At 38.8% G+C, this 24,247-nt stretch overlaps 1 protein-coding gene across 8 annotated transcripts in view; it reads right to left on the bottom strand.

Moving 5' to 3' along the window:
* Positions 1–24,247, bottom strand: part of SPTLC3 (serine palmitoyltransferase long chain base subunit 3) — an 89,450-nt gene that overhangs the window by 27,006 nt on the left and 38,197 nt on the right. For all 8 annotated transcript variants that reach the window (XM_068675696.1, XM_068675694.1, XM_068675700.1 and 5 more), the window contains 5 exons: positions 23,963–24,117; positions 23,089–23,237; positions 12,505–12,629; positions 10,959–11,052; positions 451–556 (listed from right to left, as the gene is read on the bottom strand). In XM_068675696.1, the coding sequence (XP_068531797.1) occupies positions 451–556; positions 10,959–11,052; positions 12,505–12,629; positions 23,089–23,237; positions 23,963–24,117 (629 nt within the window). The remainder of the gene's footprint in view (positions 1–450; positions 557–10,958; positions 11,053–12,504; positions 12,630–23,088; positions 23,238–23,962; positions 24,118–24,247) is intronic.

Below are 24,247 nucleotides of genomic sequence, written 5' to 3'. Positions count from 1 at the left end.
TTAATTTCCAACAGCTGGGTAAGAACTGGGCATGCAGAAAGAACTTAACTAGGAATGACACCGTTGTCTTTTGATCTGCTAGTGCGTAACACATAACTCTGGAAAACTCAACTTTGCAAAACTCCTCACCCACTGCAGCTCCATGAATTTTACCACATCTGTGGCAACATACACCAGCTGATGATCTATCTTGCTCTCACAGTACATAATAGCCTGCTCCACAGTGATTTTACTAAATCAACATTCAGAACACCACAGAGGACCTAACTGAAGTGAGTAATGCCACAGGGTACTAACTGAATGAAAATTAACAGCTTTATAAGATTACCGAGGATGTTATTGTAAACTCCATTCATTTCAGATTTCTTTCAGATACCTAAGTCAATGATCAATACATCATTCTGTCCTCAGAAATGATAAAGAGTACTGATGTTTCTAAAACACACATACCTGTAAATGCCCTCCACGAGGATGATAATTTTTCTCCATGCTCTGCGGCTTCGAGGCTGGCCATATATTATTGCATCTCTCAGTAACTTCTCGAGACTTTGCATATCTTTATTTAAAAATAAGTAAAAGGAGAATATTAACAAAGATTTTTCAAATTAAATTTTTGGTTTTTCTACCAGTTACTACTACAGAAAAAAAAAATCACATAAAAAAAAGTTATTCTGAAGATAAAATTCCTTTGCTGGCAGGCAAGACCAATAATTGATTTTATTTGCCTGAATGCAATCTTGTGATAAGTAGAGTTACAAAACGCTTTCAGTTATGCACCCCTTCTGGGAAATTTCTGAAAATTCTTGGCACGCATTTTTATTTAAAGACAAAATTTAACCACTTTGCTTAAGCACTGAGACTAATTGCAGCAATTCTCTGTACAGGTTGCTGATACTCATCATATCACAAAGCTTTTGAATAGGGAGTATTCGGTTGCTTTCCCGCATCACCAAGGGCTCGTGAATCACATGCACTGCTTCAGCAAAAGCTTGAATCAGGATGCATGCAGTACATCAGCATAGCAGCAAGAAAAATCCTGTCCTTCTCAGGAAGAAAAGCCAATGAAAAAAACGTTGATGAGAAAGGGAGAGAAAAGTGGGTACAAGTACACAACATGGATACGCTAATTAGGTGCCAGAATGCTTGGAACTGGCAAGACCTTGATATAAGGAGGCCTGGAGCAATGTTAGAAATTTAGCTGCTTTCTCAAGGTCTGATTGCAGATAAGCTAATAAAATGCTAACAGGAAAGCCACTGAAGTTTTCAAAAACACAGAAAAAAAACAACCACAGGCACAAGAGTCAGATCAAAATGTGACTCTCAGTGCAGAGGTGAAATCAGTGTTCTGGTGTCTGCACATGGACGAACTCTCTCCAGAATGAATTACAATGCTACTTTTCAGGAATCTGAACTGACATTTCAAAACATTTTCAAAGAACACCTTACAGAGACTCACACTACACCAAGGAGTGCTGGAGATCAGCTCAAAGTTTTGGTTCGGAAAATGAATGGCATTTTTTCCTGATATGAACCCAGTTTTTCAGCAACACATCTTAACATAGTTACTGTTACCTAAAATTATACAAAGCTAATCTTTAAAATAGAGTTCTCCCAGCTGAAGCAAAGACGCCTTAGTTATATTAGTGTTGACCTAGAGCTTGGTTTCCACCTGACTGGAACCAGGCAGTTTGCACAGTACCTGTCCATCACCACGAATAACCTGAGAGCTGAGAGATGGCTAGATATGTCCTGAACCCTTAAGCTTTGGTACCTTGATGTTTGCTGAGGTCCTGGTCTCAGTGAAAGGTGCATTTCTCAGAAACATCCGTGCCACTCTGCACTTTACAGTGTGATCTCTTGACCTAGCAAGCCCTTGCTTTAACTTGCAAAGCACAATACATACATGATAAGCCCTTATTTCCACTGTGCAATCACCTGCACAACTGGATGGGTTCCCAGATGGAAACACTTTTATGAATAATGGAATGCAGACAGCACAGTTTCCACTAGATGGCAATAAAGGAAATAAAAATTCTTTGGTGCTTTAAAAAGGGAATTTATAACCACACTGAGCACGTTTTGTGAAAGAGAGCTGCTCACCTTCTCTTCTGGGTAGATAATATTCAGAAATCCTTTTCGGTTCTGAGAATTAAAGGACTCCACAGAATGACAGAAAGTTCATGGGTTACAAAAATGAAATAAGATATTCAGTCTTGAACTCAAATTTAGGCACAAATTTTAGCATCAAATTTCTCTCCTGAATGTAATTGTCTTTGTCATCTAAATTCCTTTGAGACTTTTGAAACTCCCCTCTGAATCATGCAGGGTGCTTCAATTCTGTATTCTGTCTACTTGTCAGTCCAGATTTGGGGAAAGTCAGCTTACCCAACCTCTAAGCTGAAATCACAGCTTGGAAATTCAGTTTTCACATAAGCCCACAGAAAGAAAGAGGAGAGGCTTATGAAACGCATATCATTTTTTTTTTTTTTTAAGAGCTATTTGAAAAAGTCCATGAATGTAAATCGCTCCTCTGTCCCAATGAGTGTACAATGCAGGACTGCAGATATAAAAGAACCTCTCCAAGGCAGGAGCTTGCCTGACTTTACCCATGACAGTCCTGCTGAAGTTAAGGACATGTCTGCTTTCAGGATCAGGGCTATCTCACTCTGCTTTTGATGTCTCATTCTGAAAAACATGTAGGGGGCCTTTCTTAAGCCTTTAACAGCCAACACATTAATTTTCTTAGGTGCAAATGAATTTTACTGAACCTTATACTCTATGCTTGTAGCATTTCATTTGGAAACGGGAAATTGAAAGGAGAAAAAATATCTATTGCCTTGAATCTGCCCTCCAGAAGGCAGCTTCTGTTATTCAGACAAAGTAAAGTTGCTTTCTGTGCACTTGGACTTTCCAGACAGTGGGGTATACTGTGGGGTATACTCAGTTTCAGGAAATAGAAGAAAGTCATCTGGGGTTGCACTACCAAATTATTTGGCCATTAAATATGGTTCAACTGGGGGAGGGAGATGTTGCACGAGTCCATCTCGAATAACCAGTTATGGGAAAAATAACTGTCCTTCCTCATTTGACCATCACTAGCCCAGGCTTTTCAGTGGTAGAGGCTAATGACCGTTCACCAGGCCTAGGAGGTGGTGGTAGGAATTTCACTTAGTTAATTACTCAAAGCACAACCAAACTTATCCTTTGCCTCAGTTTCCACCTTATCCCTTTGAAATAGTGTTTGGATTTAGAGGATAAGGTTTCCTAAGCAGGGGCTGTGGATCACTGCGGTTTTTAGAATTTAATAGAGACTTGCACAACCCTTGTTTGGGATCTTTCAGAGTTACTTCAGCAGAAATAACACCACAAACTGCCAGTGGGTCAAGGCGAGCCTGGACCTGGGCGGGCTGTGTGTCATGCTGCCTCCAGTGCAGGTGGGACTCCAGGCTCCTGCACAGGCCCCTGCCTTCTCCCAGGCACGATGTGCCTCCTCCTCACAGGTAGACACGGCGTCTCCACCCCTCAGCTCCACATTACAATGCTGGGGACATCATCACCATTCCTCTGCGTGGGCTGAACACCTCCTGTGTGATGTCAGCCGAATCCTTTTTAATTAGGATAAAAAGGCTCCCACTACCCTTATCGCATTCTCCTTTCCTTCCTATTGCACTTGCCACTCTCGTTGTCAGTTTCTCACATTTTGCACTCTTGTGCAAGTTCTTTATGCAGACACTGTGGCTACCTGCCCCTTCCCAGTCTCCCACACAACCAGCTCCCCCCTGCTGCAGCTCCTGCCTCTCCTCTCTTGCTCTCTCCCCACTGATACCTTTCCTGGTCACTGTCCTCTCATCAGTGACCCGACTGCCTAGCTCTGATGCTGTCCCTCCTTCCAAATCCCTAGAGCAAAGGGAAACCATTGCAAGGCTTTCACTGAGCTAAACATCACCTACCTCTGGGACTGTAAAAGTGAAATTTTCAATTTTCATTCTAGTGAAAACTAGATTTTGAAAAGTCTCTGACTACTGGCACAGCTCTGAACAGAAAGAGTGCCCTTGGAGTCATTTGCCTGAAATCACAGCTGGGATTATTTTTGTTTGGAATGGTTGGGGGTGGTATAGGGAAGTGGTAGTTACTGCAGCCACAGTAATAGTCTTAGATCCCCCTTCTTAACTCCAAGAAATACACAGCTGGGTGTAAGCAAAGAGCACTCGCTCAGGAAAAATTCGTGCTCACATGTGGCAGGTCAGACATGGCTTTCTCAAGTCAGAGAGGGCAAATGCAGACACAGCACACTAGGAGCAGGATATACCAGTCTTCTCTCTGTGGCAGCGTCTGTATGTGTCACAGGGAAATACATGTCAAACTGGATTAGACTGTGGTCGATCTATCTAGCGCAATAATCTTGTCTCTGATAGTGGCCAGAGGCTTCAAACAGGACAAAACCTTAGTGGGTAATGTGCCTTTCATCCTGCTCTGTAATAGCAGGAACAGAGCCCTCCCTTCTGAAATTCAAGGACCAATTACACCTCCAAAGGAAAAAACAAAAAAAAAAACAAAAAAAAACACACACACACAAAAGGACCTGTCTCATATGAAGCCACTCTAAGCTTATTTATTTATTTTACTAATACAGATTTTTGACTAATTTTTACTTATTAATTTATCCCTGTTGTTTTCTCTCCACTTTATTTGTTTACTTGCTTAAAGGCATGTAACTGTATCCCCCCACCCCCTTTTTTATTTTTTAGCTAGAGAATATATTTGCACTGGAACATGAGGGCCTTCTGCTACCCTTTCAGTGTTAATTACAACTCCAGACAGCTGTGCTTTCTCTAAGGCATCCTTGTGGCACACACAAAGTTTAGTTTGACTGAGTGGACCAAGAAATGCCAGATATGGAATAACAAATTCACCTGTTGTCCAAGCAGGAACCATTTTGTATGGAAACCTGAACAGCTCATGCCTGCATGACACACAGCTGTCCTCAAACACCTGAGCTGTGAGAACCCCCAAAAACCCTCACTATTTTCACAACACTCCTGCAAGGTCCATGAGGAGGAGGTAGGAATGTACCACCGCAATCCTCACTTTTCAGATGTGGATTCAAGCGCCAGATTTGAGGTCAGATTTTCATCTACCCAGGGTGCTCGGTTGTGCCTTGCAATTGCCTGCATTCCTCACAGTATCACTTACTCTGATTGCACGTTGAAGTGCCTTTGCAATGAAGAGAACTGGAATTTTCTTTTCCCCCGTGGCCTGATTTCTGTGAGTAGTCACGACATTCTCACAGGTTGCTCAAGCAATTGCAAATCTAACCCTGAAAATGTGACTGCAATTTAGCTGCTTGATGCTATAAGGCAAAAATGCAGTTGAACTAGAAAGAACAAACAAATCCTAAGTCTCGTACAGCATGTCCTCATACAAGCTCATACGAACAGAATTCACCTGGATGTAGTTAGTCAGGAACACCCTCATTTGTCCACTGAATGAGCAAAGATATGCTCTCACCTGATGCTAGTACAAGGCACAGAATTGCTGCAACAGAAAACCCTTGATAAAAATCACGAGCTGATTAATGGTTAGCTGCTTGGTTTTGCTTTTCAAGTTTTATTGGAAAGGTTAAGAGATTTTGGCAAATATTTATCCAAGAAAAAGGTCAGGGGTTCTGAAAAAGTGCTTTAAAATATGTGACATAAAATAAAAGACTGTCTTTGAAATACAAAAAGAACAGGCAGTATGTCAATCTTTCCCAGGGCCAGAAGACAAAAGCACCCATGATCATAGACCCCACATAACTGAAGGGACATCCACGTGGGTCACTTGGGAAGGATGGGAGAGGCTCTCCAGAGCACAAGTCTGGTAGGGATAACATCCTTCTGGCACACACCTAACCAAGGCCAGGCCACTACTGCCACAGAGGTGGGGAGATGTCTTCGCCTCCTGTCCTCCTCACACTGCACACTGGCCATTGGGCTATGCTGCTGGCACAGTTTCACTTCAAGGATAGAAATGCAGCTCTTTTCCAGCTTCCTAAACAAATCGCTGCCCAGGAAACGAGGCCTGATACAAACCTTCTTAGTCTACCTGTCTGGAAATGCACCTATAACTCCTATCAATTAACCCAATCAATTCCATCTTAAACCTAATCAGACTTAAAGCTCCAGCTACTGGGTTAAAAAAATGTTCTAAAAGTATTATTTCTACAGAAGAATGTTGGGAATTAATAGAAAGGAAAAGAAAATGGATAGAAGAGTGTTTATTTTTAAGCAACAAACATCCTAGTGATGTGGCAGGTGACCCCAAGATTGCCTCTCTACCTCAATTCATTCCACTGGCAGCACAACCTGTGATATTCAATGAGACTGGCAAAAGGCTAGCTGATGTAGAGCAGAAATTTTAGAAGGGCCTTCTTACTGCCCAAATGCCATGGAGACGGTGGAGGGGAGATTTAAGTCTTTGCTACGACTGCCTTCAGGAAACGGGAAAGCTGGGAGTCACCAAATGGCCTCACATGGCTGGGGGACTCTTCCTGAGCATTGTGCTACCGTGCTGTCCCCACCTACAGGGACAGATCCTGGTGCAAATCAGGCCCAACTTGACTCCAGCAGGGTGAAGACTAGAAATACTGCTAGTGAGAGCCCATAGGAAGGGGATGTTCAGTACTTCTCAGTTATTGGATTGGGGTATTCTCCTAAATTTCTCTCTCCTGGATGACCTGTAGGCATGTGCCTGTGCATTTCTCTCAACCCAAGCCTGTAAATTCCTGTCTGTTTACAAGGAAGGGATTGTTCACCTGCAGTCAGGATGCAAGGCACATTCCTATGTCCAAATAAAAAGAGATTTACAGATCACATCTTGTTTTTGCTCTATTATTCACCTTAAGGTTTGAAAGCTTTCTCACCTACATAATAGCCTTTGAAAGATGAATACGTGGCAATAATAGATTTAAAATAGCAGTTTTTGCTCTATTTTCTGTGAAATACTTTTTATAATAGAATGTGATTTCCTATAATTTATTTGAACATAATTTTACTATTATAAGGGGAAAAAAGGAGGGGAGAGATTTAGTGTTAAGCTTGTTAGAAAGGGAGGCTATCAGCACACACCTGTTCATGTTTTTTCACACTATTCAGAAGCAGCTGGTTCAGCTTTACAAACTCGTTATATAATTATTCCTCCTCATTTTGATAACCATTTATAATAACTGCAACAAGCATTCACACCTCACCTTTCTCCCAGTGTCTCTTCTATACATACGCAACTAAGGAAGTCAGAGCCAAAGTAAATATGTTCGAGGCAGCCTTATCAAAGGTATTACACAGCATTTCAAAAGAGGCTGATATAAGCAATAAGGAGCGTGGAAAGATCCTGCTTACTCAAGCTGCATTCTAACAGCAAAAAGGTAACTTCATAATCTGCTGCCTGATTTAAACTTTTTGTTTGGTTGGTTGCTTACTCTTTTGCACAGAAAGTGTGTCTCAGGCACCAGCGGTGGTACTGCCTGGCATCCTCTCTGTTGTCTGCAGCACAGGGCAATACTGGGTCAAGTGGCATGCGTGTGGGGCTTGGCACAGCTCCAGAGGAGATGAGCCAACTCATGCCAGCGGACAACTTGGCTCCGTACTTACAAGCCAGAAAGAAAAGCACATTAAGCCCTAATCCTCTTTGGGATTGGATTCAGATTTACTCTTTTCTTCTGCGCCTTGCTGGAAAATTGTTCCAACCGCTCAACAAAGGGCCCTAGCCAAGCCTTTGACACAGTAACATCCTGCAGTTAATGCCAGGAGCCAAGCTCTTTAAAGGATCATTGATTTCCTTATATGAAAAGGCACACATCAAACCCCTCTCCATCAAAAGGAGGAGGTGGAGGGTATTGACCTTTTCTATGAGAATGCAGAGGAGGATTTTAAAAAGACAAAATGCATGACTACCTGATGCTGAAATTAATGCTTATCAAAGTTCTTCATGTGATAACTCAAGGTACAAAGTTTTCTATTCATCCACAGGGCCAATTCAGCATAAGGAACCTCATTTTCTCATCAGGCAGTATGACATGGATAATGGCTTAATTCCTGTTTGTGAGCATGACAATGACAGTACTAACATAGCTGGACATTTTGGGCGTGTGTTCGCACACCAGTGTATATCCTGTATATCCATGAGTGAGAATAATCATCTGGGAGCACAAGCAACACAACTCTGATATAACAAAACAAACAAGTAGCTATTTAACTGAAAAGAAAAGAACCCTCCCAACATAAGATGGTAGTTTAGGCTATGTATCCCCTTACAGTCTATTTGCTCTACTGACTTTCATTATACTACTCTGACACATCCATAGAGAACGATACTGTCTGTTTCATTTTGTGTCAACTATGCACCCTACACAAAGGTAGTCCTGCAAGATCATCATTTCCACTGCTCTACTCCCCCAACACACATCCTATTTTCCCCGAGGCAAAAGGCTCATAAATGTATTTCCGCATATAATTTTAAAAGCTACAAAACAACGTTTTTTCTTTGCTGATGATAACAGGTGACAATTGTACCTAAAATAGATAGTATGACTTGACTTGTTCTTCCAGATGTGATCAAGGATATCTGAAGGATGTTCTGCTTCTCTTCCACAAAGTGCCAGGGGGATCCCACACTCCAAGGTCCATCTGGCCCAGTGGCCGCCATCTCTGATGGTGGCAACCAGAGATCTATTTAGCCTGGGCACTTTGTATGGTCATTTTCCCTCATTTTCCTCCGTTAATCTCAACTGACATTTTAGGGATGTTGAAAGACATCCCTGGTGATTTTTTTATTTTTTAATATCCATGTATGGATCTCTGGTTGTGATTTTTTCTAATCCCTTTTGAAACTCCTGTCCATTTCCACAATCTTCTGTAGCAGGAACTTTTGCAAGTTTACTAGCTACTATTTAAAGAAGCACATTTTAAATCCATTTAAAATTACCTTGAATCACTTTCATTAGGTGCTCCCAAGTTTTCTTGGTTTTGGACAAGGATGATTTCTTGATGCATAACTCATGGGTATGATTAAATAAATAAATAAATGAGAGTAAGAAACTTTCTAACTGTGGAAACATGGAAAGGTTCACAGTGGGCTGACAGAAAAATCCTGAATGTGTGAAGCTTCTTCACACGAAGTGCTCTCTAAACGCCACTTCAGATAAGACTCGGGCTACAAAATTGTGATGAAAAAAGGTGTCACTCAAATTTCAAACAGTATTTGCAAAACTTTTCACAGTTTCATTTTGAAAAATAAGGTGTTAACTCAGAAATATCATACAAGGCTGACTGTGGCACATCAGATTTCTAATCTAGAAAACAATGGCCTTTTCCGAAGCAATATTGACTGGGCTTCCACTGATGTTTGCTGAGACCCTCAAAAAGACTGTCTAAATTTTCCAGTGCTGGTTTGATGCTTTTTGGACCAGTAACTATTATTTCTAGGGTCACTCATTATTCACAAAAGAACATCAGCTTTCATCTGGCATTAGCTCAAGTAAAGGCTGGTTGGTAACAGCTTCTTAGGAGAAGAGTGAAATATTGAGGGATGGATAAAGACTGAATTCCTTAAAGTGAGAATGACAGCCCAAAGTGATGTCTTCACTGCTTGCCTAGCAGCTGAGAGAAATACACTCCTTAATCTGGAACATTCTTTGAAATGCTGTGGGAAGCAGCATAAGCCAGCTGTGCTGCATGCGGCACTAGATGGGTGGAGAAGCTGAGAATATTTGGATTTGGTTAGTGATAGATCATCCCACAAAGAGCAATGCAAACATAAGTTTGAATGGGATAAGGTACCAAACAAACTAAGGAAGAGTTGAGAGAAGACCGGTAGAGCAACCATGCCTAGCATATCTAAATTTGTGGAAATGGAACAAGTTGGGGCTTGCTATGGGCTAATATATGAATAATTACTTTTGTAAAAACATACTGATACACATGATCATTAATTCTTATATGATCTTCAGGAATTGCTTCTTGCCCAAATTATGAATAGATATTAATTATAACAACGCCTTGTATTATAATTACAGTGTGCTTTTCATTCCAAGGGATCCTTAGGCCTTTTACAGTGTATGTATAATTCATTTTTGCTCACCTCAGGGCTGAACACAACACAATAACAAGAAGCGACCATATTAGTTATTAATAAAGGTGATCAGACCTCTTTTCTCATTCCTCACCACTTCTCTAGCTTCTTAACCTCTGTTGCAATCACTGCCTGGTGGCAGCAGTAGGGATGCAAAGAGGAATTGCAATGGGGATTAAGGGAAAAGAACCAGCTCTTGTCATCAAAGCCAGTCACAATGTCTCTGACTGCGACCACAGCAGCATTAACTAAATAAAAACATGAGTATTTTAGAAGATAATTATGCGATTGCAAAGGTAATATATTACGTTAGTGTGATTTCTATACTAAAATTATACTTCAAAGAATATTTGGATGATGCTCTTAATGTAACCATCTACATCTTTGCTATAATCCCCCCCCCCCAAAAAAAAAAAAAATTCAGGGTAGCTGTTTCAAAGAAATGTTACATTAATGTAACTGGTTGCACTGAACCTGATAGAAACACAGGCAGGAAACACAGAGTTAATTTCTGTAAGTTTGTTCATACTATTTTGCTGTAGTGACATAGTGACAATATTTATGGCAACACACAGTCACTTAGCATGTCAAAAAGACAACAAGGAGGTTAAGACTCCAGATTTCAAAAATTAAGATCCAACTTGATGTCCCAGATCATGCAGAATGGCAATTATTATCTTATACCATTATTTTCTCCCCCACTGAAAACCATTTCATCTTGAACAGTTAATTCTTGTGCCTGGATAAAAGCATTATCTGGGAACAGAAAGCAGAGCATGCATTGAAAGAAAGCACTCTTGCCTTTAAGGTGTGAACATCTGTCTCTAAACATTTCCAACTTCAATACTCACTATTATGCTTGAAGATTCTAATAGTAGCACCTGAAAGCCTCGCACCAAGAACAAGGGAAGTGTGGTTCAACTCATCACTTAAAATGAGGCAGCCCTGTGAAGAAGGAGTACAATCAGCATTTGCATGAACTGGGAGGCTGTTGACAAGTGTGTGTCTTTCAGCATACATTTATGTCTATAATATAGCACTGCACCAATTAAACTGTAAGTATCAGATGTGAATCGGAATTTTTGCCACTTTTATGAGTGAGCAAAGACCCACTGCAAAGGCAGACAGAAAAAAAGAAAAGGTTGGATTCTCAGGAATTCCCAGGAGGTGCAAAGGGGCCAAATATTTCCTGTAACTAGAATGTGGTGAATAACCCTAACAGAGATCAACTGCTTTATACGAAAATCAAGGGATGTTTGTTCTTCTATCATCTGTCTAAAGTCTGTGTTGTGTTTCCAGAAAAATACAGCCAACCACCCCAAGTAGCATGACACTAAGGTAAGGAGAAGCGATACTGGGGCTGGACTGACATCAACACTTTGAGCTGCAGAAATAAGATCAAGTTGGGTTGCTGCTGCATAAATTCCACGTCCATTAAGACACAAGTGGAGCCTAGGCACCAGGCAGAATCTCTCCCTCTGGTAAATGAATATACAGTTCACCTGTAGCATATTTCTCATTAATTAACTCATATTCCAAAAAAGAAAACAAGTTTTCATCTAAGAAATGCAGGAGAAGTACCTTTGTGTGTTATATCAACAAGAGTCAGCATTTATAGCTGAAATTCAAGCTGGAACCCTAATTTAGTTCTCCTTTCTATTATATATCTTTTATGGTTTTGTTTCATTACCCAGTCAAAGGACGATACATTAGGCAAATACTTATTTTGGAAACACAGATTATGCCTTGGATGAGAGATATGTACACAGATCTGCCTAAATACTACTATACAGCATCAGCAGTAAGAGTTAGGTATGTACATCTTGACAAGAAAATAATAGCTGCTAGGCTAATTATAGGGGAAATTTAAGAATAAATCTCCCAAACATGTGGCAATTGCATAATACTTGCAACATATAACACTTCATAATGATATACAATATTAACAGATACTAAATATAGTTATATTCTACATAACACATATAGCAATATCTTTATGCCACTTGTATCTAAATATCCCTGTACAATTATTCCTGCTCAATTTCTGTGCAAGTAGGTAAAAAGAAAACAAACAAACAAACCAGTCCCAAATTGTTTATCCTACAACACCTGAGACATGGGAGGCAATGTGCTCACTTTTTAGGAAGAGGTAACTTGGTTAAGAGAACCTGGATAATCTTAAACTGGATCCCTAACCAGATGCTAGATGTGTGTGATACGAACACCCAGAGCTAGAAAATATGACAAAGGAGCATATTACAAGCCACAAGGTCATCAGTATTATGACCCAGGGGTTCCCAATATCATGCTTTTTTTCCCCTCAGTCAAGCCTTTCCATTTAACGCTTGCCCAGAATAATAAACAACAGTTCCATGTGTTCCTTCAGGAAGTACTCACCTTCCCAACAAGGGCTGGAATATTCATTGAATTTGTTGCAAATCCCATGCCAAACACCATAGCATCATCTACACCAAGGAACTTGGCCACAAGTTTCTCTAGTTCTACATGCTTGTCTAAGGTACCTGCAGAAATATACAAAGAATCTTAAATCTCGTTAGACTGAAAGATTTTAATTCTAAGGACATAAAACATACAAAAGATCAGTCGAGAAGACCATTATTAACCTATTTTTTTTTTTTTTATTTCTAATTAAGTTTTTCCATTTGTATCTGGTGCACGTGGAATACAACAAGAAAAAGGATGCGAACAAGCTATTACTAATGCTAAATATATTGTTGCTGTTAAGGTAGCAAAGCAGTTGCCTTGGGAAAAAAAAAAAAAACAAAAAAAAACCAACAAACCAAACCAAACCAAAAAAACACTTCAATTTCTTATAGCAACAACTTTTGATGTATTTTATCTTGAAAAGAAATTTTCTTCTCCCTACTCCTCCCTCAGTGAGGAAAAAGCCCTCCTCCTTTTTACAGGAAGCATAGGACAAACAACTTGAACATATTTGAGTTCTTTTTGGATGAGAAAGCAGAAAGTTACAACAATTAGATTCTTCCATTTTTTCTTGTGTGCCTGTATGTATGTATGTATACAAAATTTTTAATTATTTTGTTATATGGATAGACAAATGAAAGTTTTTTTCCATCTTTTTGTACTTTGGAAGGTAGAAGCCATGCCATTCTTCATAAGTGATAGCCGTTCTTCTTTCTTCCCTCTCATCAGTCAAACAAATGACAAGGCAGCAACTGGAGAACCTTCTTTATTGCGTTTTACTTATCTAATATTAGTGCCTGGAGGCTCCAAATCAAAAATGTTCTCCAACTGTCCAACAAAAGCAGTATCTTTCCCCACCAACTCACAAAGGAGGACAACAAAATACAAAGGGGAACAAACAGGGAGCAGTGTTAAAGATATTAAGATAACAACTAACTTTGAACAGTAATGAATCATCTCAGCTTGCCAACTCTCTAGTCTTTGGCTGGCTGTGCATTGCAGGTAGCAAGGCAAGAGGAATTCTTACAGGGTGATACACGGGAAAGAAAAGAGTAGCCTGTGGATTCTGACAGCATTTCTCCTATGAATAAACAGGGAACAGAAGAAAATATTGAAGAAGTGAACATCTCACTTCACTTGAGATGCACAAATCAATGTCACAATAATATAGGTAAAATGAATTACAATTAGTGAGAATAAGAAATCTGTGTTTACTGTGATGGCCAAAGGGCAGAAGAATGAAGGAAAGCAGAAGCTTGACTGAGTGCCTTGACAAGAATGTCAAATCACGAAGATGATCTTACCTTTATCATGGAGGGAAGCCCAGTAAAAACAACAAAAACAAAATGGCAGCAGCAATACTAACTCAGCCGTTGCAGCAAAGTAGTGGTTTTGTTAATTTTTCCTCATTAAATATCTAGAACCTCCAGTAAACGTGAGCTGACTGTGCATGAAGGTCCTCAAGGATGGCTGCTTTTTGTATTCATAGATTCCAGGATGTGCATGGGTATATGCCAGCCCTGTAAACAGCCAGTGCTTAGTAGCTGAGCTCCACAAAACACAAAAATAATTTCAGAATTGAGCTGTCTGCTGGACAGGTCACAACCACGTGTGTGGGAGGCTCTATGCCTTGACTTGTAAGCCCAGTAGGTCTCAGCGTATATTTCTAGTTAGCTTTGTGTTTGATTTTTTCCCTCCAACTGCAGTAGTGCTCCTTACAGATGCAATTTTGTCACTGAATGGCTACGGACAGATGAAGATTTGAAAGGAAAGTTTTGGAGCCAAGCACACTGTGGTGACAGACTATATCAGAAGTAGGTTTGTGAAAGCATGAGAAACAAGCAGTGCATGCTTTGCAAGGCAGTCATTTTAACGCATGAGAAAATTGTCCCTGACTCTACCGGGGTAGATCTGAAACTACTGGGGTGGAGTTAAATTGCTTTTTGGGGTTGCAACATGTTTTCTGTTTTTACAAATAAGGAGTGCCTGACTCACTACAAATTATTCTGGTCAAGCATCTATTAGATGAACCAGAAAGGAACAGCATACTTTTGACCCAGTTTTAATGATTGCATGATGGGGAAGAATCAGACTTCTGAAAGTGATCTATTCCTACTTATTGTCTACTAACCTTAATACATTGAACATAGATGGTATCGTATATCACTATTGTCTACAAATCCTGGACTACAAATTGGAATCAATAGAGGTTGGTTTAGCAACCCCAAAACCTGAACGACAAGGATTTGCAAAATCAGCCCTAGGTTTGAATTACTTTAATCAGAATGGCAATACTGTATGTGGGTAAGGTGAGGTGTTAGAGCAGCAATATGATAAATACCCATACTGACAGGGGCAGGTTAGTGATAGCCATATACATTGTGAAGAACAGATCTGAAAAAGCATACCAGAGTGCATTTTCCCAGTTTCAGAGGAAAAGGGGTATTTATTTAATGAGTTATGCAATTATTTAATCACATCAGAAGATTTCTCCATCACAGGTCAATCTTTGGGCACCATGTAAACTGCAACAATTATATCACAACCATTTCCACTGGGGGAAAAATGAGAGAATATATATGCTTTATTGGAACGGGACTTGTCCACTAGCATTCCCAGTTGGTCACAGCAACAACCCCAAAAAGCACAAGCAGCATTACCAGATTGATGTGAATCTGATTTGAAGGAACTTCCTACAGGCACAAGCTGCTATGTCTCAAGCTACATAAGAAAGACAGTAATTACAGTGGTCTTTGTTAAACGCAACCTTATCAGTACCAACTCAGGTATCAGAAAAATGTCTTCAATTGTGTTGGATTTGACCAGCATTATGACCTAGTGAATGCAAAACGGTATACTAGATATATCGTTATTAATACACAGGTACACTGTGTAAATGGATACCTTCTGTACTTGTCCTATACATAAATACAGAGATCAGATTTTTTTCCCCATACTCTACCTCCTCTGATTTTTTATTTTTACATTGACTACAGCTTGGTTTGACCTGAGAAATGGGATATAACTAAATGTACATCATCCTACTGAGAAAGATTTAAGGTGAAAAAGAAAAAGAGAAAGCCACCTGCACCTTTAAGATACAAATTAGTTTCTTTTGAAAGCTATTCCTCCCTCATGAACAACTGTATGCAATAGAGGACAGCAGGTGTTTTGTTTCAAGATTATATAAATATTATGGAAAGTAAAATCAAAGATCTTATCAAAAGCGGGGACTTTCACAATATTAGCTGCCTCCGCAGATTCCCACCCTTCTCAAAGTAAATCCCCTCATTTTCAAATGCTGGTGACCTAGTTCCCTCCCTTAACTTGCCACTGCATTTTGGGGACAGGGAACATGAACCATGCTCTGCTGGGGCAGGCTTTCATAGTCTTACCTATGCTCTTGGACTGAAGGTCACTGTCAGTCTACTGGATACAAAAAGCATGAAAATTCACTTCCCCCAGTCCACATATTTTACTATTGAGCTTTGACACTTCCTTCAGCTTGAATATGGTGGGTAATACCACTGTTCAGTCTGCCCAATATAGTCTTTCAGGTTCTTACACACCAATGACATGTACTGGTTAAACTGCGAACATTGGCAGCAGTATCTTTTAATACAATTATTCGTTTTGATTTCTGAAACCCAAGGAATAAAAGAAAATGTTTGCTTGAAGATAAACAAAAGCTAGATGAGTAAACTGATAAAGACAGAAGTTTTTATCACTGAAAGAAAAAGAACAGATTCCCGTAAAAGTCAATTCCACATATGAACAGCAACTGGGAATCCTGATATGACTCGTTAATGTGAGTAAGAATCATTACTCTATGAAATCAATGGTTTGTCAGAGGTACCTTTAGCTGCATGGGGAACAAAACAAGACACCTAAACATCCCTGCTACACTGGAAACTTCAGGTCACAAACTCATTCTGGGAAGGTATTTGTCAGAGATTAAAAAAATAAATAAATAAATTACTGAAACACATACACATTTTTACAAAGGAAGATCAAATAAGTTCCTACTGGAAGATGAAGAAAGAAGATGCAGTAAGTGTATTACTTTTTCACATAACTCTACAAAACTGGATGATCCAGATGGTATCACTGTCACACAGAGCCCACTAGAGGAGCAAAGCCTAAACTTGTTGGATGATACACAGTGATGAGAGGCAGAGGAGCACATAGCAGTGTTATGCAAATGCCTCATTTACGACTGTGTGTGTATGAAAAGAGCCCCTAAAGAAGTGGGGTTTGAGGAAGCATTTGAAATAAAGGAAAGTGTTCGCATATTCTTAATTCTGCCCTCACCTCACAGGGCTCCCATACCAAAAAGATACCACAAATGTCACAGATCCAATAATTTACCTGTGTTACTTACTGATTCTCAGAAAAGCAGAGATTGATTTTAACAAAACTTCCAATTAAGTTTGGATCTTTTCATTTTTTTGGATTTTGTCTACCTTTATAAATACACAGCTGAAGTCCAACCTGTCTAGTGTCAGAGAACGGACAGCAGCATCTGAAGTGTATAAATATCTGTACATACATAGATAACACTATATATTGGAGATCTTTTAGGTTTAAAACAGATCACGCAACCCTTATTTACTCCTGATGCCTTCAGTTCTACCTGCTGGAAGTCAGACTGTTTGGAGCTTAATCATGCTTTACAAAGCATTCTTGTGCAGTGAAATACCAGAAGCAAACTTGGCCCTTTGATTTTAAGTTGGATCAGTTATTTATGGGAGAATAGGCAAAAAAAAAAAGGAAAATGATGGTAGCAGGAGATGACAAAGAAGGAAAATTCCTCGTTAACTGTTTCCTAAATACTCTGTCCTACCAGAAAGCTGAGATTATAAAATATACATACACACTAATTCTCATTTAATATCACTGAATTTTTTCCTTAAGTTTCTACCTGGAAACTCTGAACTATAAGAACTTTAGTTCCTTATCATTTCCTCCTAACTAAAAAATGAACCATTTATTTCTCTGTGTGTTCAGTACCGAGTTTAAAATGTGCCCTTGCTTTTATTAAAGCTATGAAGTGGTATAAAAGAAAATACAACTATTTATACCTTCTTGAATTTGCTACTAGAAATTCCTATTAGGCCTTAAAACCTAACGGAAGGATGCGAAGGGGATGAAGCTACTTTTGTAATTTAAATGTTGGCACAGGCTTTCTGTTCTGCTTTTTAGAAATCGGATAATCAAATATCAAAAATTGTCAAACAAACAAAAAGCCATACAACCAAGTGCAAGGTAGGCATTTAAAGGTAAGCTCCTAACCATGTCCTCCAGAATGAATCATCCTGCAAATGTTCTGTGCAGGCTCCGTCTTGTCTTTTGGTCCAAGACTTAATCACAGGAGAAGGATTTCAAAAAGGCAGTAATCCTGCTTGGCTGCTTAAATAGCACTAATGATACATTTGCTCCTGTTACTCATGTATATCATCTCCATAAGGAATCATGGTGAGTTCGATAAATAGAGCACTGGAGCTACTGGCTGCTCACATGACAGCCCTGTCACAGCCCTGGCAATAAGCCTGGGAGTGGTTAAGGCACAATAATCTGCTTTATTAAAAAAAAAAAAAAAGTTTTAAATTACCGATTTTATTCTCATCTGCAATCAGCAAGCAAGAAAGAGCTTTAAATAATCATTTTGCAGACATTTGCATAATTTCCCCTTAATTTGAAGTTACATTCCATCGAAAAGTCTGACCATAAACATAAGAATGACAGGATGTGCTCAGACAAAATGCTTGTAGACAAAAGGCTTGTGAGCCTGTCTCCAGCAGTGGCCAACTCCCACTCTAGCCATTAAAATGCATTGATTTGCAAGGAAGGTAAAGACTTTACATTCAAGCTGTCATTCTTTTCACCATATAGAGGGAATACATGCTATTTCTAACTTATTTGGATACCTATTTGTTATTGTTTTTAGTATGTTAAAAATAACACTTCTGAGAAGATTAAAACAAATTAAATAGCTTTTTGTTAGTTTGCATGAAATCACTTTCCATGAAATTAAATGTTCTAAGTACTCCAATTACTTGAGTAGGTGGTTTTTAGTTACCTAAATCATTCAGCATTCAAAAATTATTGCCTCAGATCCAATTTTTATTCCTGTAACAGTGGAAAACAGAACTTCCTACTTTTCCTGCCCAAATTGGTTCCCTAGTCAAATGAAAAATGGACTTTTTCTGCACCTGTAAGAGACTGCTGCTGACAAAAAGCTATTTTAATTTAAATTAGGCCCATGGTCAGTTTTGTCAGGTGTGGTGGGTGCAGGTCTCTCTTGTATCCTTCCTTGACACCTCAGATGGTTAATGGAGCATCTTTTCCTCTGGCTTCAGTAAGTTTAACCTTGCCATTCCCAGATGCCCTCAGAACACTCTTACCATAGTAGACAAATCCTTTTATCATTCCTCCCAGCCTGTCCCTCTGACCAAGAAGGTCCTCATTCTACATCTCCACCTCCTCTGAACATTCCTAAAGAATTCCACTTATACTTAAATTTTCACCCTCAAAATCCTTCAGGGACTACTTCCATCACATACACCATGCAGAACAGAAAAGTCAGATATGTGCAGATAGCCACTTTCACACATTCCCTCAAGCTACTGCTCTGAGAAGACATGCTCTGGGTATATGTGCCCCACTTTCTTGCTGGTCTCTCAAGTCTCCTCCCTTAATCTCTTTTTAACCTTTGTGTCCTCAGAAAGGCTGAAGACAGACAGGTTACTAACCTCATGAACACAGCTTCCTTGGTTCCTTACACTCTACCCTTATCATGATGTCTAACTTTACAGAAATCTGAATATGTGCACATTCCTGATTCAAGTCATATTTGTATCATGATTTGCTATCCCACAGGTGCAGCGTTAATGATTGTACAACAATAGTCATTTGCACATCAGCAATAATACTTAACTAATTACATAAAATAGTGCTAAGCAACTAGTATTAGATGCACTGTGCCACATGAAAGGTCCCCTGAGCCCATTACTTTTCATCTGACAGTCACCTTGTATCAATGTCTGGGGAAGAATGAAAGCAGGAAATGCATATACATACACACATATACACATAAAAATAGCATCCCAGCTTCTAACTAATCTCATCAAAAGAATATCCTTAATCAGATAAGAGTTCTGGTATTTTTTGTAGCTATCAATGATCTCTGCTCTGTACATAGCCTGTGTCTGCTGCAATTCAATGAAGTGTTAAGTTTTGGCATCTAAAACCTTATTCGCAATGAGTTCCTCAGGTCTGCAAGACCCCTGGTTGAAGAGCTGCCTCCTGTATTTAGATGGAAATCTCCTACCAACTTCATACAAAGTGCTGTAAGTCTTGTAGTGGAAGAGAATCAACAGCCAAATCTGTCCACTCTTCCATGTCATGCATCATTTTGTAGACTTCTGTAATTCCCCCCGGGCTCTTTTCCAAGCCTAATGCCTGGCATTTCTGACAGCTGAAGACAGTTAGCTCAGTAGTTCTTTACCCAGAAGCTGTTTGAGACCTTTGATGATACTTTTTGCCCTTTTCTGACACGTTCCAGTTCTGCTGAACGTTTCTGACCAAAATTTCGCAAAGTACTTAAGATGACAGCAAACTATGCTTTTATATAGTAGCATATGGAGATTCTATGGTTAACTTTCTGTTCACTTCCTAATTATATCTAGTATTTGGTTTGCTTTCTGACCATCAAACAAGCAGCTAATGCTTTCACAGAACTACTACTTATAAGCCTAAGATCTTTTGTTCCTAAGGGACGATAGTTTGCTTGGGCTAAAAAAAAAAAAAAAAAAGAAAAAAAAAATATTTTTCTTTCAGATTGCAAGTCCCACAAAAGCCTCAGGAATGTGTCTTAAATGACACTGTTATGCTAAGAAAGTGATTTACTATTATTATAATTAAAAAAGAACATAGGATTAACAATGGTGAAAAAAGCCTAGAATCTTCTTACGGAGAGCAAATCTAGAAGGTCAGATGCTATTTTTATAAGGTTCTTATGCTTTTGTACTTAATCAGGAATGTCTGTTCAATTGACGTATGGACTATTATTTTAGAGTAAACATGAGTAGGGCTTCACAGTTCTCACTGAATTAATTTCTGAACTATGTTTAGACACAGTCTGAAGTTACTTTTCCGAGACAGTAACTGTTTCACATTCACTACATTTCCTTAATAAAATAGTGTTTTGTAAATATAAATATGATATGTTAAAACTTTCATATTAACTTATTCTGAGAGCAAATGGCCTGCAACAACGTTCTGATGTGACAACATTCCACAATCTGCACAGTTAGCAAAGGGGGAGTTTAGACTACAGAGGACAGTTTTACCATCATGTATTCTTTCAAACATCACTTGTAATCACTGTGTTTCTTTTCTTTTCCTTTTAATTTTTTTTTCCCTCTCTCTGAAATCTTCTCAAAGTAGTGGAATGATCCTTCTTATAAAAAGAAACCTACCACTGCTCTGAAAGAAATCTTGGTAAAGCCCTGAGCATGCCAGACCCTTAAATGCACGTAAGCAGAACAGCACATGTAAAGCCAATTAGTTTGAAATTACTAATACGTTTAAGTGCTTCCTTGAATTAGGATAGTCAATTTACAATCTACAGGCTCCTACAGCTCACTGTATTCATACTTCACACCACTTCAGTTATTTTTGTGTGGCCAAGTTCAAGTTTTGAAATGTTATCTGCCCAATAACAAAATCATTCTGTTCTATTTTACTAAGATGAAGATGCCACTTACTTAAAGAAGAAACCTTCCAGAGAGCAGACCTTTCCCTTTCTTCTAAAAAAGTATGCATATATTATAATACAAGCAAACAAAGAAATTTAAACATAACTTTTCAAATCTGCTTGAAAGTGAAGGAGAAGCGCACATGTGGGGAACAGAAAAAGAAAAAAGGGTATCCACACCGGTAACAAGCAGCTATTTTCCTTAAGTTGTTTTATAAATTTAAGGTAGATAGGTTCCAGCAGAGCCAGGGCCACTGAAGTAACCATTGTGCAGAACTGCTCCACACAGCAGCTTTTGTATCTCCACTGACCACAGAAGCACAGGACCTCTACTAGCTGCCTGGGAGAAAATGCTATGACTGCTCCTCTATGTGACTTAAGCCAGGTCTTAACACTATGCTCCTCTATTTTAATAAATCCTCCCAGCTCATCTGCTCCCTGAAATTCACTTCAGGATTATTGAACAGGAATTCAGATAAAGAGAAAGTCCTAGAAATCTGCACACTGTGGCTGTTGAAACAGACTAGATGGAGATGAGCAGTAACATCTAAAAGACACAGAGATGTGGTGCACAGGGACGTGGTTTAGCAGTGGACTTGAAGTGTTAGGTAGATGGTCGGGCTTGATGATCTTAAAGGTCTTTTTCAACAGAAATGATTCTATGACTTAATATTTGAAGACTTTTTTTTTTTTTTTTTTTAAGAATAAACTAAAAGCCATTGCAAGTCTTCCAAATTAAAGAATTCCAAAGGCAAAAGATAAAGACCGACAAACACCAGACATATTCTTTGAAGTACTGAAAGCAACCCAACACATTCTCAGACAAAATAGAATTCAAGGCAAAAAGACACAGAGAAACGTTCCTTGAATACCTTAGATGACTAGTAGTGGTGACAACTTTCAAGCATGCATGCAATTCAGGTTAAACAATATATTGCAGTCACCACATGGGTCACCTACAAAAAGAAAGTAGGGTCAACCTGTAAACCCTCTCAGTGTGTTGTCAATGACAATTTTATTACTGAAAATCAAACCATGATGACAAGATAAGTAATGACAAGGTTTATTTTTATTTTATTATTATTTTCTTCTCCCTGGAAATGAGACTTAAAATGAAAGAAATAAATAATAAAGTTTTTGTTTTTCATGAGATTTGGGGAGGAAAAAAATTTGCTACGAGAGATACAAAAGGAAAGAAAAATCAGGTTGTTGGATAAAAAAAGTCTATAAAGGACTTCTCCATGCTGTGAAGCCTACTTTTCCCTTTTGACAGCTCCCAAGAAAGTTAAAGCTTAGAGGAACACCTCCTCCTGAGTTTGGATGGAAATTGCTTTCTCTGAAATGCAGGCTGATTGCACTATTAGAAATGCATAATTATATCCACATTTAATAATGGTTTGGTAAAAGGATTTGTATAAAAATATAGGATTGAAGATAACACCACATGCAGCCCAGAAAGTGAAAACAATTTATTTCTTAAAGGACATATCAACTCAAAAAAGTGAGACGAAACCCTCCTGAATCTCTTCCTTACATGCACACTGGAAATTTTTACTTTTCTAAAAAAATAGTAATATTTTTTGAGTAATATTTAAGAGTAATATTTTCTCCTTTGAAAAAAGTCCTTACATTATAATTAATAAAATATCATTGTTAATAGTCAGACGAGTACTTGTTGATATGATTAAAATTCTCTAAGTTTCCAGTTCCTTCAAGATACCTGTACGAAAAATCACATAGTTACAGAAACATTGGTGGCCATCTAGCTGTTTACTCACCCATTTCTTGTCTGGTACTGCAGATTCCTGTTCCATACTTTTGTAACTCTTTGGTTACAGTTTTCAAAGCATTAGGTTCTGTTTCTGCAAAGCCGAGGTAGTTATAAGAACCCATATTGATTACGTTCTTGATAGTTCTTCCTGTAAACCTATAAATCAATAAAAATTTTAAAGAATGCTGCAACCCTCCCACGCACACTAAATGAAAACAGAAGAAAAAAATCCCAAATTGTGTTCCACTGTTGGGTTCATATTTGGAATTGACAACCCTTATATCATTAACATCCTACAAGTTTTTCCAGCCTTTCCCTTTTTTTGCCAGGTGAAATGGCAATTTCATGGACCAAAACCCAACCAACCAAACCAAAAAAATTATTGTTAGTGTAGCCAACCTACAAATTATCTATATGGTAAATTTTCATATCATTTAACTCAATAAGAGTTGTGATATACTGAAATCTTCAAGCTGTAAACTGCTTAAAACTCACTGCCAGAGACTCACTATGCAAGTTAGAAGGAGCACTTATGCAATGCAAGAAATTACTATTTAAATCCTAACCAAGGGATACAACAAACTTAGTTGCAATATTCTGACTAAAGATCTATTATAAATGAAGCATAAGCTGTTCTACGTGTGCTGACATTGCCAAACAAATCTCACTTCTAGAGTTCAGTGTCTTCCACATTGCATTGCCAAACAATATTCAGAAGAAAGAGGACAAATTCTCAGAACTGTACTGATTTCGGAAAAAAAGTGCTAACGGATATCTCTGGGGATTAGGTATAATGGGCTAGATGCACCTTTCTGTGCTTTGCAGATGTATCAGGATTAATTCTTAAGAAATTGACACCTGCAGAATGTAAGCTGACTCACCTAAATGTCCAGTTGTAATCATCTGTAACGCGTTCCATAAGGTCAAACTGCGGCCCTGGGACACTGCAAATTGGACGATTCCAGTTATCACGTATTCTCATATAGAGGTTTCTGGTGTAAAAGTTCTCAAAATCTTGATAAAGTGGCACAAAATCCTGGTTTGAAAACATGCACAGGGTTATGTTGCTAGGAAAATCTCTGCTAAGGAACCCAAGTCATTCCCATTACAAAGGAAAAATTGATTCATTAGTAAACAGAGGGTTACAACAACCACATATTCCTATG

This window comes from Anas acuta, chromosome 3 (assembly GCF_963932015.1).
Source record: "Anas acuta chromosome 3, bAnaAcu1.1, whole genome shotgun sequence".
NCBI lineage: Eukaryota > Metazoa > Chordata > Aves > Anseriformes > Anatidae > Anas > Anas acuta.
Note: the sequence above shows the minus strand (reverse complement) of the source record. Positions and strands in the feature narration are given on the sequence as shown.